The sequence below is a fragment of the Antechinus flavipes genome, chromosome 4 (assembly GCF_016432865.1).
Source record: "Antechinus flavipes isolate AdamAnt ecotype Samford, QLD, Australia chromosome 4, AdamAnt_v2, whole genome shotgun sequence".
Lineage (NCBI taxonomy): Eukaryota > Metazoa > Chordata > Mammalia > Dasyuromorphia > Dasyuridae > Antechinus > Antechinus flavipes.
Window position 1 is genome coordinate 2319070 of NC_067401.1, and position 14848 is coordinate 2333917.

Below are 14848 nucleotides of genomic sequence, written 5' to 3' on the forward strand. Positions count from 1 at the left end.
TCTTCTGTTACAGAGGAGCCCTCGGTTCCGTCCATCCCCAGTCCCAGGTGGGGCAGCCTGGGAAACGTCAGACTGACTCTCTCCAGTCCGGGCCGCCAGCTCCTGGGTCTCTGTAGGCCCGAGTCCAGGCCCGGCCGCTCCTGGCTGTCCCACGGCCTTGTGTAGGGCTCCCTGCGCTGTCCCACGGCCTTGTGTCCCTTCAGCCTCTCCTCGAGTCTATCCCGGGGAGAGTTCGGAGCGCCCTGACCCTCCTGAAGACTAGGCCGCCGTCCTTGCGGCTCAGAGCTCGCCCGCGCCGCCCACTCCTCCCCGCGTGTCCCTGCCATGGCTCCGGGTCCGGCTGAGCTTCGGGCCGGGAAGGCGGCAGCCGCGGGGCAGCGTCTCTGTCCTCCGAGCCCGGCTCTTTCGGGGGAAACCGCGCAGGGTTGTGTAATTGTCGCCATTTGCAGGCTGGGAGTCACCGGGGAATTGCCTACGGTCACATGGCTGAGGGAATGTGTGAGGCAAGATTCGAATCCGGGCTTTCTGAGCGGAAGCCAAGGGATAATCGGACGGGAAGAGTTCGGGGAGAGGGGCGCTAAGGCGAAGGGGGCGCGTCTGTGAATCAGTGCAATGGGAGACTGACCCGAGGGGAGCCAGGAGTCAGCACAGACCGGGCAGGAAAGATCGGGGGGCGCCCGGCAGGGGGCGTAGTGCCTCGGACCGTAACTCGGGAGAGAGGCATTGCCTTGTGGGCGGTGCCCGCTATGCCCGGTAGCTGCCTTGCACATAGTAAGCGCTTAATAAGTGCCTGCTGCACAGCGGAGAGTGCCTGCTTTCCACCCCGTCACAAATCCCACCAATTGGCGGATTTAGGCGGGATCCCAGCCAAAGTTCTGGCCAATCAGCTGGTCCCGTGGCCAGCGCCGAGCGGCAGGGGGAGCACGGTCCCATTCTGGCTGATGGGGAAACTGAGCTCTAACAAGGCTCCCGACAATGCCGGGGCTTATTCCTTCTGCGGGGCCTGATTCAGTCCCCGTGTTTGGCCGGGAGGGGGCGGCCCTGGGGCCGCTTTGCCTCCTCCCGTCAGCAGCGGCACCTTTGGGAAAAAGGACCCGATGAAAAAGAGGAAAGGCTAGGGAAGAGCTTTGTGAGTGTCGGGGAGCAATGTGGGCGCACATTCTGTGGCCCTCAGGGGCACGTGACGCACTTGACCCTCCCGACCACCCTGGGAGCGTTTTACTGAGGAAGAAACGGAGGAAGATGGAGGTAAAGGGAGACAGGCAGAGGCCTGGGGCTCAGCCTTCACCACTAGGGGGAGCCAGGAGAGGAGGGAAGGAAAGGGCCTGGGGCTCAGCCTTCACCACTAGGGGGAGCCAGGAGAGGAGCGAAGGAAAAGGTCTGGGACTCAGCCTTCACCACTAGGGGGAGCCAGGAGAGGAGCGAAGGAAAGGGCCTGGCACTCAGCCTTCACCACTAGGGGGAGCCAGGAGAGGAGGGAAGGAAAGGGCCTGGGGCTCAGCCTTCACCACTAGGGGGTGCCAGGAGAGGAGCGAAGGAAAGGGCCTGGCACTCAGCCTTCACCACTAGGGGGAGCCAGGAGAGGAGGGAAGGAAAGGGCCTGGGACTCAGCCGTCACCACTAGGGGGAGCCAGGAGAGGAGGGAAGGAAAGGGCCTGGCACTCAGCCTTCACCACTAGGGGGAGCCAGGAGAGGAGGGAAGGAAAGGGCCTGGGGCTCAGCCTTCACCACTAGGGGGTGCCAGGAGAGGAGCGAAGGAAAGGGCCTGGGACTCAGCCTTCACCACTAGGGGGAGCCAGGAGAGGAGGGAAGGAAAGGGCCTGGGACTCAGCCGTCACCACTAGGGGGAGCCAGGAGAGGAGGGAAGGAAAGGGCCTGGCACTCAGCCTTCACCACTAGGGGGAGCCAGGAGAGGAGGGAAGGAAAGGGCCTGGGGCTCAGCCTTCACCACTAGGGGGTGCCAGGAGAGGAGCGAAGGAAAGGGCCTGGGACTCAGCTGTCACCACTAGGGGGAGCCAGGAGAGGAGGGAAGGAAAGGGCCTGGGGGAGATCGGGTATTGAGGGAAAGGTATCGCATCTGTCTCTGAGAGGGCTTCTCTGGGAACTGCAAAGGCGCGGACTCCAGAGACCAACAGGGTGACCCGCGGGGGCCGGGCTGGGCCTGGAGAGGGGCTCTTTTAGGGAAGGAGGACATTGCGGAGCCCATCATCCACATGACACACAAGGGCCTAGTGACTGGGGGCAGAGCGCGTCAAATGGAGCACGGCTTCTCTCTCTACCCATCCATCCATCCGTCCATCTGTCCATCCGTCTGTCTGCCTACCCATCCATCCATCCATTCAGCTATATGTCTGTCTGTCCGTCCATCCATCCATTTAAGTTATTTTGTCTCCCCGGCACTTAGCATAGTGTCTAGCACATAGTAGGTACTAAGTAAATGCTCATAGGGTCACTCACTGCCACACGCATAAAGCGCAGTTGCCTTAGAAGGGAGAGGCCTTGCACCCATTTCTTTACTTTCCCTTTCCCCCTCTCCCTGTAAGTCTTCAACCAGGGCTGCAGCAGCTTGTAAGGAGCCTGTAGAAGGGCTTCCAATCTAGCTTTAAGCTAAGGAGCCGTGAATGGCGCTCCAGTAATTCTAATGAAGTTCAAGTTTCATTTATTTTAAGCACAGTGTGTAATATCTAAAGACCATTTTAAACAAAGTCCATAGAAACAATGGAGGAGGAGGCCTTTATTGTGGAAGGGAGGTGACAAAACCCACAAGAACCCGGCAGGCCTGAACTTCGGGGTCAGGGCCTTGTACCGCCTCCGCGCTCCTTGGCACCCGTCCCGCTGCCGCCATTTCACTGGGAATAAAGACAGAGAAGAATGAGAGCGGGGAGAGGTGGGGGTGGGCATTCTGTAACTCGTCACTCAGTGACGGATTTGTTCCTTCCTGCGCGGACATCCTGTGGGCACACGGGATCCCCCCGTCAAGTCCCGGTCTCCGGGCGACCACCACAGACAGGCCCGGTGGCCCGCCCCGCGGGACCGCTAACGGCCGTTCGGATTGGCCCGGCCCTCACCCTGTGGTGCCAGCCCCGGGCCCGCGCCTGGGTGGGGCACGTGAGGCCGGGTATGTTGCAGTGTGTGCGCACGTGTAGACAGAGAATCACTTTGGGCATCCCGGGCACGGGCCGAAGGCCGTCCAACCTCCGAGTCCTTTCTTTTACCGTGTGTATGACCGTGTGCATTTACATTTCAGTATATCACGGCCGCCATCATCGCCGTGTCTCTGTACATCCATGTACAAATATGTGTCATAGACATCGAGGGGGAGAGGGCGCGCCCCGAGGGAGGACGAATGCGACCTAGACTTTAATCCTCGTTCCCCGTTTTATTAACTATGGGCTATTGAGCAGATTACTAACACTCTTTGAACCTCAGTTTCCTCATCTGGAAAAGGGGGCTATGTTTGTCTCATAGGATCCGTATGATTCGGAGCTAAGGAGGAGCATGGAGAACATCTGTCCGTCCCTCCTCATTGTACAGATGATGAAACTGAGGGCCAGTGGTTTCAAGTCCAAGGTGACTTAGGTCATGAGTTACAGAGATGAAACTCAGCTTCAAACCAGGGCTCTCTGTGCCAGGTTCAGTTACCACGGAGATCAGCTGGGTTGGCTGGTCTATGTGAAAGCACCTAGTGTGTGCCAGGTGGTGTGCTGAGCACTGGGGCTACAAAGGAAGGTAAAGGACAGTGCCTGCCCTCAGAGAGCTCCCGGGCTAATGGGCCAAATGAGCAAAAAAAGGAGCACAAATCGCTCTAGTTGGGATAAGTAGGAAATAATGATAACGGACCAGGATAAGGGAGAGTGGGGAAGGCTTCCTGGAGGAGATGGGCTTTTAGCTGCGACTTAAAGGCAGCCTGGGGAGCCAGGAGGAAGAGATGAGGAGAGAGAGCCTTCCAAGCGTGGGCGAGGGAGGGGCAGAGTCACCTCGATGGTGTGAAGAATAGGGAAGACTGGCCAGGGCATGTTGGGCAGGAAGGTGTATGAGAACTGGGAAGGCGGAGGGAGCAGCTTGGGGAGGACTACGAATGCCAGAGGTGCTCTATTTGATCTTCAAGAGGACGGGCAGAGCGTGGGGGTGATAAGGTCAGACGGGCATTTAGGTAGGTCATTTTGACAGCTGAATGGAGAGCAGAGTGCAGTGGGGAGAAAGCTGAGGCAGGGAGGTCGCCTTGCAAGAGTCCAAACCTTTTCCAGGGTCAGAGAGAAGAGGAAGCCCAGAAGAGAGGCTACAGATGGAAAACTGGCTGCCCTCAGCAACAGAGCACGTATGAGGTGAGAATGGTGCTTCCCGGGTGACTCCCGGGGTGCAAGGGCCAGTGACTGCAGGATGTCGGAAGAAGGGAAAAGACAATGAGCTCAGTTTGGGGCGAGTCAAGTTTAAGAGGTAGGCGGGGCAGCCACGCGGAGATTTATGAGTCTGCAGGTTGGGAGAAAGATGAATTCTGGATTAAATACTCTGGATGAACTCTGGATTCTCGATCTGAGAATCATCAGCGTAGAGATGACAATTGAATCCATGGGAAGTGATGAGATCATGAAATGAATTAGGAAAGAGGAAGAAGAGAAGAGGGCCCAGGAGAGTGTTGGGGGATGTCTGCAGTGAGGGGACGCAGCACAGGAGACTGAGAAAGAATGGCCAGAGAAGTAGAAGGAGAACCAGAAGAGTCACCGAACCCTGGAGAGAGCATTGTACCGCAAAGACTGCAGGGAGCGTTTAGGTAACGAGAAAGAGTCATCACCAGGAAAACCTGTTTTGGGGGCCCGGTCTTCCTTCCTGTGCCCCTCAGCTCCTTACCAGACTTTGCCTTTACTGACTTTGCTGTCTTGCTCAACGGGGGGTGATGGCAGAGTAGGGACCGGTAGAAGACATAGTGGTTGGAGTAGGCGGCCTCTTCCCCCACCTCTAGGGTTATTACAGTAAACCAATCCCCTCAACTTGGATCGACTTTGCTCTTCTCAGCAAAACAATGGTCTAAGACAATTCTACAAGACTGATGGAAAACCCCTTCCACACCCGGAGAAAGAACTATGGAGTCTGTCACTTTTTGTCTTTCTCACGGTTTTTCTCTTTTGTTCTGCTTATTCTTTCACAACACGACAAATATAGGCATGTGCTTATTAAGTCTGGACATATGTAATCTCTATCAGATTGATTGCCGTCTTGGGGAGGGTGAGGTGAGGTGAGGGAGGGAGAAAATGGAAATCAAAATCTCATCTAAGTAAATGGCAAAAATTAATACATTTTTTTAAATATAAAAAAGGAATGAATCCGAAAATTGACATGAACTATTTCTCCCAGGCTACAAACAGAGACTAAACCCCAAGATATTCCACCAAGGTCACTTACCTCATTATGGCCATTTAACCGATTTCGATAATTCTGGCGTCTTCTGCTTCGAGGAGGAACTATATACACGTCCCTGATACCTTAACGGAGAACGGAGACATTTAAGTCCTGGCAACTCCCAGGCTGTAAGCATTTAGCATGCTTTGTAAATGAAATTTATGTCTTCTAAGGGAACAGCTTGAGAAAGAGTGGGACTCATGAGGAGGGCTGTTCGGATCAGATTTTTTTTTTGAGATTTATGTTGCTTCTTAGTCATAATTTCTATAATCTTGCTTAAAAATGTGAGCTACAATCTTGGGTAAGATGATTGAATTTGTATTACTTTATTTTGGGAGATAAATATATGGCCCCAGAAAGTTCAGTATCTTTGGTGAAAAAGAACTGATCTTGAAACTAGAGAATGAGGTTCTGAAGTATTTTTAAGATGTCTGCCTGGTTCTGAAGTATTTTTAAGATGTCTGCCTGGTACACCAAAGGATTTTCTGTTTTATGAAACCCCAGTGCATTTTGTTAATGTCAAAGCCTATTATAGTTCAAGCGAATGAGAAGTGTACCTTTCCGAGTTCTCACTTACACCCTCTAAGAAAAGAACAAATTGGGTAGAACATACACCCTTGCAGAAAACTTTGGAAATGGAAAGTCATGAGCTTTCAGAGAGAAACAAGTTTCTTTGTATGGACACATTTCTGAGCATTTTGATGATTTTGATCATTTCATTCTTGGTGTAAAGCATCGGGATCATTTTAGACACACGTGTTTACCTGAAGATAGCAACTTTCTTCTAAATTTACGACTTTAGCAGTTCCCAAATGGAAATGCCATTTTACCATCATCGTGCCTGCTTTGGTTATATTTTTAATTTAGCCCATAGACAGGGCTGTGACTCCGCAGATAAAATGTCACCGAAATTTGAAGAATGCTGTTTATTATCTAAGCAAGCACGTGCAGGGCTTTTCACTCTTATAAAAGATGAATTTTTAAATGTTGCTTGTGCCTCGAGCTGCTAAATAGTAAAACGTGAAAGGGCTTGGAGCAAGAAATAAAAATGATTGAATTTGGAGTCAAGTGGCTCGGTTTCTAATCCTGACTCTGGGCAAGTTAATCATGCTGTAGGGTTCTGTTTGTGAAAGGGAAGGGTTGGGTTCAATGGCCTCCATGTAAAATTTATGACTCTATCATCGTTATTGTCGCAGTGAAAATAATCCTACGTGTCTGAGTCATCAGAGGAGAAAGCCAAGGATCAGGTGGTGGATCTACCAGATACCAGATATTGTCCTGTTCTTCCACATGGAACAGTTTGTGCCCGAGTTAAGCTTGTATTGACCAGAATTCTAAGAGAAATTGTTATTCTGGGTCATGGAATTGAAAGGGGGATGATCTTGAAGGGGGACAAGCTGTGGAGCGATACGGGCACTAGAACAGTTTGATGGTTAAGGCATGAATTTATCTGAACCATAAGCTCAGGTGGGGCCCAGATTCCGAATCCAAAAAGATAGGAGAGAAAAGAGTCAAAGGAGAGATTTCTAAGTTTGAAACTGGGAGTGATGGAAACTATAGTTGCTGTTGAAGAGTAATACAGCACAGAGCAACCCAGCAATGGAAGCATTTGTTTGGTCCAAAAGTTACATTCACCAAGGAACTGCTGTGAGGAGAAAAAGAACACTGAAACTTACAGTTCTAGACTTGTGACAGTTCTAGACTCTAGACACTCTAAGCACATGGGTTTTCTTCTATTGGGCTTCTCTGTCTGACCCTTTTTTCTTACAGTCATTGAACTGATTGGTGGAGAATATGGGTTGGGTTTAGATGTGGATTTTGTTACATTTATTTTTACCACATGAATTTGAATATATTTAATATGTAACATTAATAATATATATTTCTTTTACTTTATTGTTAAGTAAATGGTTATGTTCTAAAAGTGTCATCACTGTAAGTGGTCGATTTGTATAAATAAAACCACATCGGTGGGGCCCCCCCACAGACCCTGAGGGAGTTTGGGCGTGACCGTGGCCCTTTTCTGGAAACCCTGAAATGCCGGTGTGAGGGGAGGTGAGAGCGGGCAACCCCGACTTGGGGGTGAGAACAGGCATCTACGTACCCGTGTGTGAATGCCCGCCCATGACGTCGGGCCGGAACTAACGACTATATTCTCTATAATTATAACTCTAATTGGGAAATTGAACACATGCAGCTACACTTCACGAGGTTCATTATTCTCACTGATTGAGACTTAAATGAAGCATCATTATTCATGTAGATTTGGGTTCCCTGTTTGTTTGCAATGATTTACAGAGGAATCTGCCAATGGGAATAATGGCAACCAAGTGGTCTAGAGGAGGGAGACGAACCAGGAGTCGGAGAGGAGCAACTGAAGGTATTTCTTGGGATCCTGGAGCTAGGAGGGTTTTTAGAGGACATCGAGTCACCCCTCACCCCATTTGACAGAATGGAAACTGAGGCTCAGAAATGGTAAGTAACTGCCCAAGATCCCACAGCACTGAGCTGTAATTTGGACAAAGTCCTGTGAACTCTTGGCCTTTGACCCCAAGGTCAGTTGTCTTTGCACCATATCACACAAGACATGTCTAATTTGGGTAGAGCTGGGGGAGTGAATTAATTTACTTACTTGTTTATTTATTTGCAAGGCAATAGGGGTTAAGTGACTCACCCCACTAGTAGGTGTTAAGTGTGAGACCAGCTTGGAACTCGGGTCCTCCTGCCCACTGTGCAGCCCCTCAAAGCAGATTTAAACAAGTGACCTGCAAAGCCAAGCTGGCTCCCCTTCCTCTCCCATCAGTCGGCAGATCGCGGGCGGGCACCAGGGCTTCTCCCTCTCGTTCCCCCCAGAGTTCCGGCCATCAGGAGGACAAACATTCCCCCAGGTGTTTGTCACAGAGCGGAGCGTGCAGTGACTTACCCAGTGACCTCTGATAGAGGGGCTCACTGCTGGACTCATCGCTGTCCATATCTGCAAAACAAGGACACGCAGCCACCCAGGCTTCTCAGAGACTCCCGTCTCCTCCCCCGGCTCCCTACACCTCGGGCAGAGATCCTTCTACAGCCTCAGGAGGTCTGGGCTGGGAACTGAGGCAGCGAAGGCAAAGGTGAAAGGGTCCTTGCCTTCAGGAAGGTCACGTTTAAAAGAATCATCACCCGAGAGGTGATCCCTGGAGCACTCCCAAGGGCAGGATCAGGAGGAATGAGTGCTCACTGTTGTTCAGCTCATTTTTGACTCATCGTGACCCCATTTGGGGTTTTCTGGGCAAAGAAGCCAGAGTGCTTGGCCATTCCCTTCTCCAGCCCATTTTACAGATGAGGAAACTGAGGCATACAGAGTTAAGGGACTTGCCCAGGCTCACCCAGCTAGTAAGTATCTGAGGCTGGAGTTGAACTCACCTGGTGCTAAGTGAATTATGGCGCCACCTAGCTGCCCCTAGAGACATTGAAGACATTGGGAATGGACACTGGCTATCACCTAACCTCTCAGTCTTAGTTGCCCCATCTGTAAAATGGGGATAATAAGAGAAGCTATTTCCCCTGAGAAGCAAATTAGAAAAAATACTGTATGTAAAGTGCCTCATGAGCCTCCAGGGGCTACATAAACGTGAGGGAAGATGACCATGAGGTTGTAGAGGAGATAGGAGTGGACGGGCCTGCGGGACTTGTGACTTCCCTTCCGACCCCCGCGCCCTGGCACTGGGGGATTTTGAGTCACAGACACATAAGGCACAAAGGAGGCTCCTGCCAGAAGGTCGCCCCGGGAACGCCCCCCGCTCCCCGCTGACCTCTCACGTGGTAGCTTCTCCAGTTGTACGATCCCAGCCGGCTCCCAAAAATCTAGATGAAGGCAGAGATGGGACAGAGGCACAGGCGTTCAGCCAGCAGCGCCCGCCCGGGTTCTGGCAGAGCCATCATCCAGCATTTTGTCCCAGGGATCAGAGAGGGCGCTGGGGGTCCCCTCCTCCTCCCAAGGACCTGCAGAGGGCTGCGAGCACCCACTTGGAAGGACGGCGGGCAGAGGCTGGCGGGGACCAGGACCCGAGGTGCCTGAGCACAGGAGGACGGCACCCTGGATGATGGAGGCAAGCACTCTGCCAGACTTGGGCTGCGCCCATGAGTGCCGAGGGCATTCGTTGCAGAGGGCAAAGGCTCCAAAAGAAACCAGGCCTTTTTGTCTGAGGGACCTTGGGGAGGAGGGGTGAAGGCCCAAGCAACATGGGGCTAGGAGGGAGGAGGGTGCCCTGGGAAGTCCTGGGGGTTGGCAGAGGGCCACGAGCTTGTTCTCTCTCCGCTGTCTCAGAGTCAAATTGACCAAAGAGAATTTATGGGAAGCTGACCCGGGTGACTGACAGAGGGTGGCCCAGAAGCAGCCCCACGGCCTCATGGGTTAGTTCATTTGTGCAGTTGGGCGAGTCACAGCACTTTTCTCCTGGCGGGAGACACAAGCCCCCAGGGAGCTCCGTGTCCCGGGCCCGGACTCACCTCTTCGCTGCTACTAGAATCGGAGCCGGGGAAGGCGCGGTGGCAGCGCACCCACACGTTCTGCACCTGCTCCCTGGAGATCTGCACCGTGCTCCTGCAGGAGGCTGTTAGCTGTGGACAGAAAAGGGGCTGGGCCCGGAGCTTGCCGGCCACGTCCAGCCAGGGAAACCACTTCGGGAAAGACGGCGTGCTCCGGGACGTGAGGCAAAGGAAGGGCCCAAGCTGGCCACGCTCACCCTCTCCCCGCTGCTGACCCTGACTGTCCCGGCCTCCCCAAACGCTCCTTTTCAGCTTTTTTTATGTGCTGGCCTTCCCCATTGCAGTGGAAGCTCCTTGAGGGTAGAGATTGCCTTTACTGCTTATATTTGCATTCCCTGGCTCAGTGCCTGCTGTATACTAAGTGCTTAAGATATGCACAATCTCTGCCCTCTTCTATTTGTCTATCTCCTATCTCCGTCCATCATCCCTCTGTCTGTCTGTCCATCCGTCTATCTGTCTGTCTGTCCACTGGGGCTGGGGGTATGTGAGTATTAATCCACCAGCGGGTGTTTTATCCCAGAGGTTCCCCCCAGCCTTTGGTTATTCAGGACAGGGGCACCTCATAAACTGAAGAAAACAGCAACCCTGAAATTGCTAATCTGGGGAGTCTCCGGTCCCGAAGCTGGTCGGAAGGACACGGGCAGCCTGATGTACTGGGCCCTCCAGGGGCGCAGAGCTCGGGGAGCACCGAGGCTGCAGTGGGGGAGCACCGAGGCTGCAGTGGGGGAGCACCGAGGCTGCAGTGGGGGAGCATCCAGGCTGCAGTGGGGGAGCATCCAGGCTGCAGTGGGGGAGCACCGAGGCTGCAGTGGGGGAGCACCCAGGCTGCAGTGGAGGAGCACCGAGGCTGCAGTGGGGGAGCACCGAGGCTGCAGTCTGGGGCAGGCAGCTCCTTAACCTGCCTGAAGAACACCCCCTCTCCTTCCCAGTTAATGGTCCCATGGTGGGGCACACATAAGTACCCCCAGACCATGTCGGGGCCAGAAGCCCACACACCAGGCCGGGCTCCTGTTGCCGGACCCAGGCTGTGCCGGGGTCGGCCCCTCCGGTCCCGTAGCCACAGTCTCCCAGCCCCAGCCCCTCCTCCGGGCGAGCTGCCTTTGCCTTTGGGACCTCGTGGGGAGAAGAGCGGGAGCCCAGCACGGGCTTGGCCCCCGCCGGCTTACCGCGGAGCGGTCCCTTCGGAAGGCGCAGGCGCTCGCCGGGCCTCCGGCCTCCTTCCCGCACTCGGTCTCGCGGATCCTGAAGTCGATGTCCATGGTCAGCTCGTTCTCATTCACGAAGTTCACCTTGGGGGAGGGGAGCGTCAGCGCCCGCAGAGAAGTGGGGGTCGCCCCCGGCTGACGGACGCCCCCCTTCCCTCTCCCTCCGACCCGGCGGATCCGGGCGTTCCCGCTCACCAGCTGCTCCGGAGACTCGGGCCCGGCTGGATCTCCCTGTTTCCCAGCTGGATCTCCCTGTTTCCTGTGGCCCCCGGGGGCCACCCCACGGAGGGTCCTTACTGTCCCCCTCTCACAGCGTGGAAGCCCCGACAATTAGCCAAGAGCCCCGTGGGACAAAGTCCGAAAACGCTTCGGAGCAATTCGGCCCCCCTCCCCCTCTTTCCCCCTCCCCCTCTTTCCCCCTCTCCTCCCTTGGCCAGTGCTCCCCCTCCCCCACCCCAGCTGATCTCTGCTTTGTGGAAGATGAGCTTTAAGGCGCTTCTCCTCCTCGCCAGCAGGGGGAGCAATCGCTCTCACACCAGCTCGCGACTGTCTGGTTTCCCGCACTATTTCTGGGCTAGTTTGAGCGGCATTCTCTGGTGTGCGGCCCTCCCAGGGCCGGCCAGAGGTGACTGAGGCGCCGCCAGAGCTGCGGTGGAGAGCAGGGCAGGAGCCCCCAGAAGTGGGGTCATGGGGGGGGGGTCAGCCCAGCTCCATGTGCCCCAGAGGCTGCCTTTCCTCCGTTACTTCTCCATCTCCCGCGGATCTTTCAGATCTGAAACTAAGGCAGCTCAGAGGCTCCCGGGCTTTGTGGCGAGCACTGCAGGCTCGGGACCAAACAGGCCATAAGCATTTATTAAGCACCTGCTGCATACCAAGCACTGGGTTAAGCGCTGCTGTTGTTGTGTGGCCAATGACGTCATGGGGCGATGTCTAGACTGGCAGTGAATTGGATTGAAGAGAGGGAGGGCTGTGCAGAGTCACCTGCCTCACTTTCCCCTGCGGAGCCATCTGGGCCCAGCAGCAAGATATCGATCGGGGCGGCTGAGATGGCCCCGAGGCATCGAGAGACCTCCGCCCTTTTAAGCTAAAGTCTCTCAGGTTTCAGCCTGACTGAGGCAGCTGCCATTTAGTGACCAAGGCCAGCGAGTGAAGGAGGCAGAGAATGGCCCCTGTTAGCTAGGTAAAAAGCGTCCCAAACCCCCAAGCTGGGAGATCTTGCAGGGTGTCCGTGATCACAGTGTACGGCCCTCGTCCCTCGGTCAGAGCACTCCCAGGTGCTCCCTGTGGGGATAGAGGGGAGCGAGGAGGGAAGGGGAGGGAAAGAAAAGAGAGGGGAAAGGGAGGGAAGGGGGGGAGGGCAGAAAAGAAAAGAAGGGAAGGAAAGGAGGAAGGGAGGGAGGGAGGGAGAGAGGAAAGGAGGAAAGAAGGAAGAAAGGGAGGGATAGAATAAAGAAGTGACAGATAGGAGAGAAGGAAGTAAAAAAAAGGAAGGAAGAAGGAAGAAAGGGAAGTAGGGAAGAAAAGAAAGGAAGGAAGGGAGGGAGAGAGGGAAAAAGGAAGGAGGAAAGAAGGAAGGAAGGGAGGGAAGGATAGAAGAAAAGAGTGACAAATAGAAGGAGGGAAGGAAATAAAAAAGGAAAGAAAGAATGAAGGGAAGCAGGGAACAAAAGAAGAAAGGAAGGAAGGGAGGGAAAGAGAGAGGGAAAAAGAAAAGGAGGAAGGAAGGAAGAAGGAAGGGAGAGAGGGAGGAAGGAAGGAGGACCTGTGTTGCCCAACTGGCCAGTTCCAGTTGGGTCCCCATTGGGACAGCTGGTCATGCTGCTCATGCTTTTCACTGTGTTAAGCAGTAGGGATACAAAGTAAAAGCACAATGTTCTCTACCCTCTAGGGTCTTAATTCAAATGCAGGAGATGACGTGTGCAGAGTATGTGCATACAAGATATAGGTCCACACATGGATTATATACATTATATATAGTCTGTCTGTCTGTGGACCTGTGTACACGTCTGTGTCTGTGGGACAGGGGGAATCTCGGGGGCAGGTCTTAGCGGCTCGAGGGACGAGAAAAGGCCTTTCAAAGGAAGCCAGAGACATAAGAGGCAGCCCTGAGGAGGAAGAACACAACAGGGAGGGGGGGGGCAGCCAGGGCAAAGGCCCGGAGGGAGAGATGGCCCCTAATGTTCGAGGAACCGCCCGTGGTTCTGGTTCCTGCACTGAGCGTGGAGCACCCCAGACTCTCAGAGACGGGCGTGTGACGCTGTAGAAGCTGCCCTGGCTGGGGGAGCGAGAGCCCCAGGCCGAGCTGCGCCACTGACGCACTGGCTGGGACTTCTCCATCCCAGCTTCCTTATCTCTCTCTCTGCACTGAAGGAGCTCCTCCCAGCCCTGACCTTCCGGGTCATTCAGTCCATTCCTCTGTACAATCTTTTGTTGAGCTTCTGATGAATCCCTCCGATGACAGGAGCCTCGTTATCTCAAGGAAACTAATTTCTTAAATCTCATTTTTGGACTCCTTTCTTCCTTGATGCGCGCTGGCTGGGTGACCCTGGATATGCCCCGGGCCACTCACGGAGACTGAACTGCAGAGCAGGCGTCTGCACTGGGAGAGGAAGCGTCTCACTGGGGGCTCTCTATTGGGCTGTCCCCCCCCCACAATTAGAGATTGGTTTTAAATTATCTCTACAGATGACAATATTGATGAAAAGGAAATCGAAATGTAGGAAAGCCTGCACAAAGTGACCCCAGCCCAGGGCACCGTGGGGACCTACTTACTCTTTTGATTGAGCTCGTGTACGCCCGGAACAGGTTTGGGCTTTGAGACTGGGAGTTCACTTTTTCCACGGAGGCCCGGAGAGCTTCTCTCATCATTGCTGGGTCGTAGTCGTACACGGGGAAACCTGAATGGCGGAGGGAAGACAAGGAGTCACCAGCCGATTCGACTAGAAATGATCGGAGGCCGCTTGCATCCGGGGCATCCCACCTGCGCCAGCCCAGATGTTCATGGCCAGAGCGATTATCGCCAGCGCCTCCATGACTGCCGTCTGTCCGGCCGCCGAGGGCCGATCGGAGCCGGGGGCTTTGCCGGGGGGCTTCCCAAGGGACGAAGTGTCCCTTACGGTGCGGCCTTCCTTCTGCCTTTGGCCCGGCCCGTGTCGCCACTTTTCAGCAAACAGCGCCGCTCACATTGACCCGGGAGCAAATATTTGCTGCCAAGTCTCTCTTATGAAAATGCTACTGTACGGAGCGGCCTTTGGAGTTTAGACCCCAAAGGGGGAATGTAGCAGCTCTGACCTAACCCCAGGACAAGGCCCCTTTTTAAAGATACTCGCAGGATCTCAGGGACTGAAGGGAGCAGAGGTTGTCCAGTCTAATGTCCCCATTGTACTGATGAGCAGAGGGAGTCCCGACTCAACATCCCCCAGGAAGTTAGTGTTGGAGGCAGAACTGGAACCCAAGCCCCAGGGCTCCAGGGCTTTCCCATGGAGCAGCCCCTTCCCACAGAACGTTTGCTCGCACGGCGGAGCCGCGTCTCCTCGGCCACCAAGGTAGATGTTTTTGCTGAAGTTCAGCTTGGATGTTCCGAGGGCTGTGGGTTCTCGTAGCCTGTGCCAGAAGGGACGACTCTGACCGGCCCTGCCAGACTCCAGGGGCTCAATCTCTGTTACCCCAGAACCAGCCTAGAGAAGCACAGAGATCCAGGCCAGGGCTACAGCCAGGAA

The 14848-nt window shown here is 54.4% G+C and overlaps 1 protein-coding gene across 1 annotated transcript; it reads right to left on the reverse strand.

Annotated features, from left to right (window-relative positions):
* Window positions 1-2714: 2714 nt before the first annotated feature.
* SPP2 (secreted phosphoprotein 2) lies at window positions 2715-14281 on the reverse strand. Its single transcript, XM_051998378.1, has 8 exons — window positions 14110-14281; window positions 13902-14026; window positions 11091-11213; window positions 9886-9996; window positions 9189-9240; window positions 8321-8371; window positions 5401-5480; window positions 2715-2849 (listed from the first exon to the last, which is right to left on the reverse strand). Exons 1-8 carry the CDS (start codon window positions 14159-14161, stop codon window positions 2847-2849), a joined length of 597 nt encoding a protein of 198 aa, XP_051854338.1. The 5' UTR covers window positions 14162-14281; the 3' UTR covers window positions 2715-2846.
* Between the last annotated feature and the right edge of the window lie 567 nt (window positions 14282-14848).

What these genes read in the sequence shown, in the direction of transcription:
- SPP2 (XM_051998378.1), bottom strand. Translation starts at nt 14,161, where the DNA reads ATGGAGGCGCTGGCGATAATCGCTCTGGCCATGAACATCTGGGCTGGC. An exon ending in GAACATCTGGGCTGGCGCAG is followed by an intron (nt 14,027 to 14,109) that starts GTGGGATGCCCC and finishes TCCGCCATTCAG; the next exon opens with GTTTCCCCGTGTACGACTAC. An exon ending in CCTCTATCAGAGGTCACTGG is followed by an intron (nt 5,481 to 8,320) that starts GTAAGTCACTGC and finishes TTCTCCGTTAAG; the next exon opens with GTATCAGGGACGTGTATATA.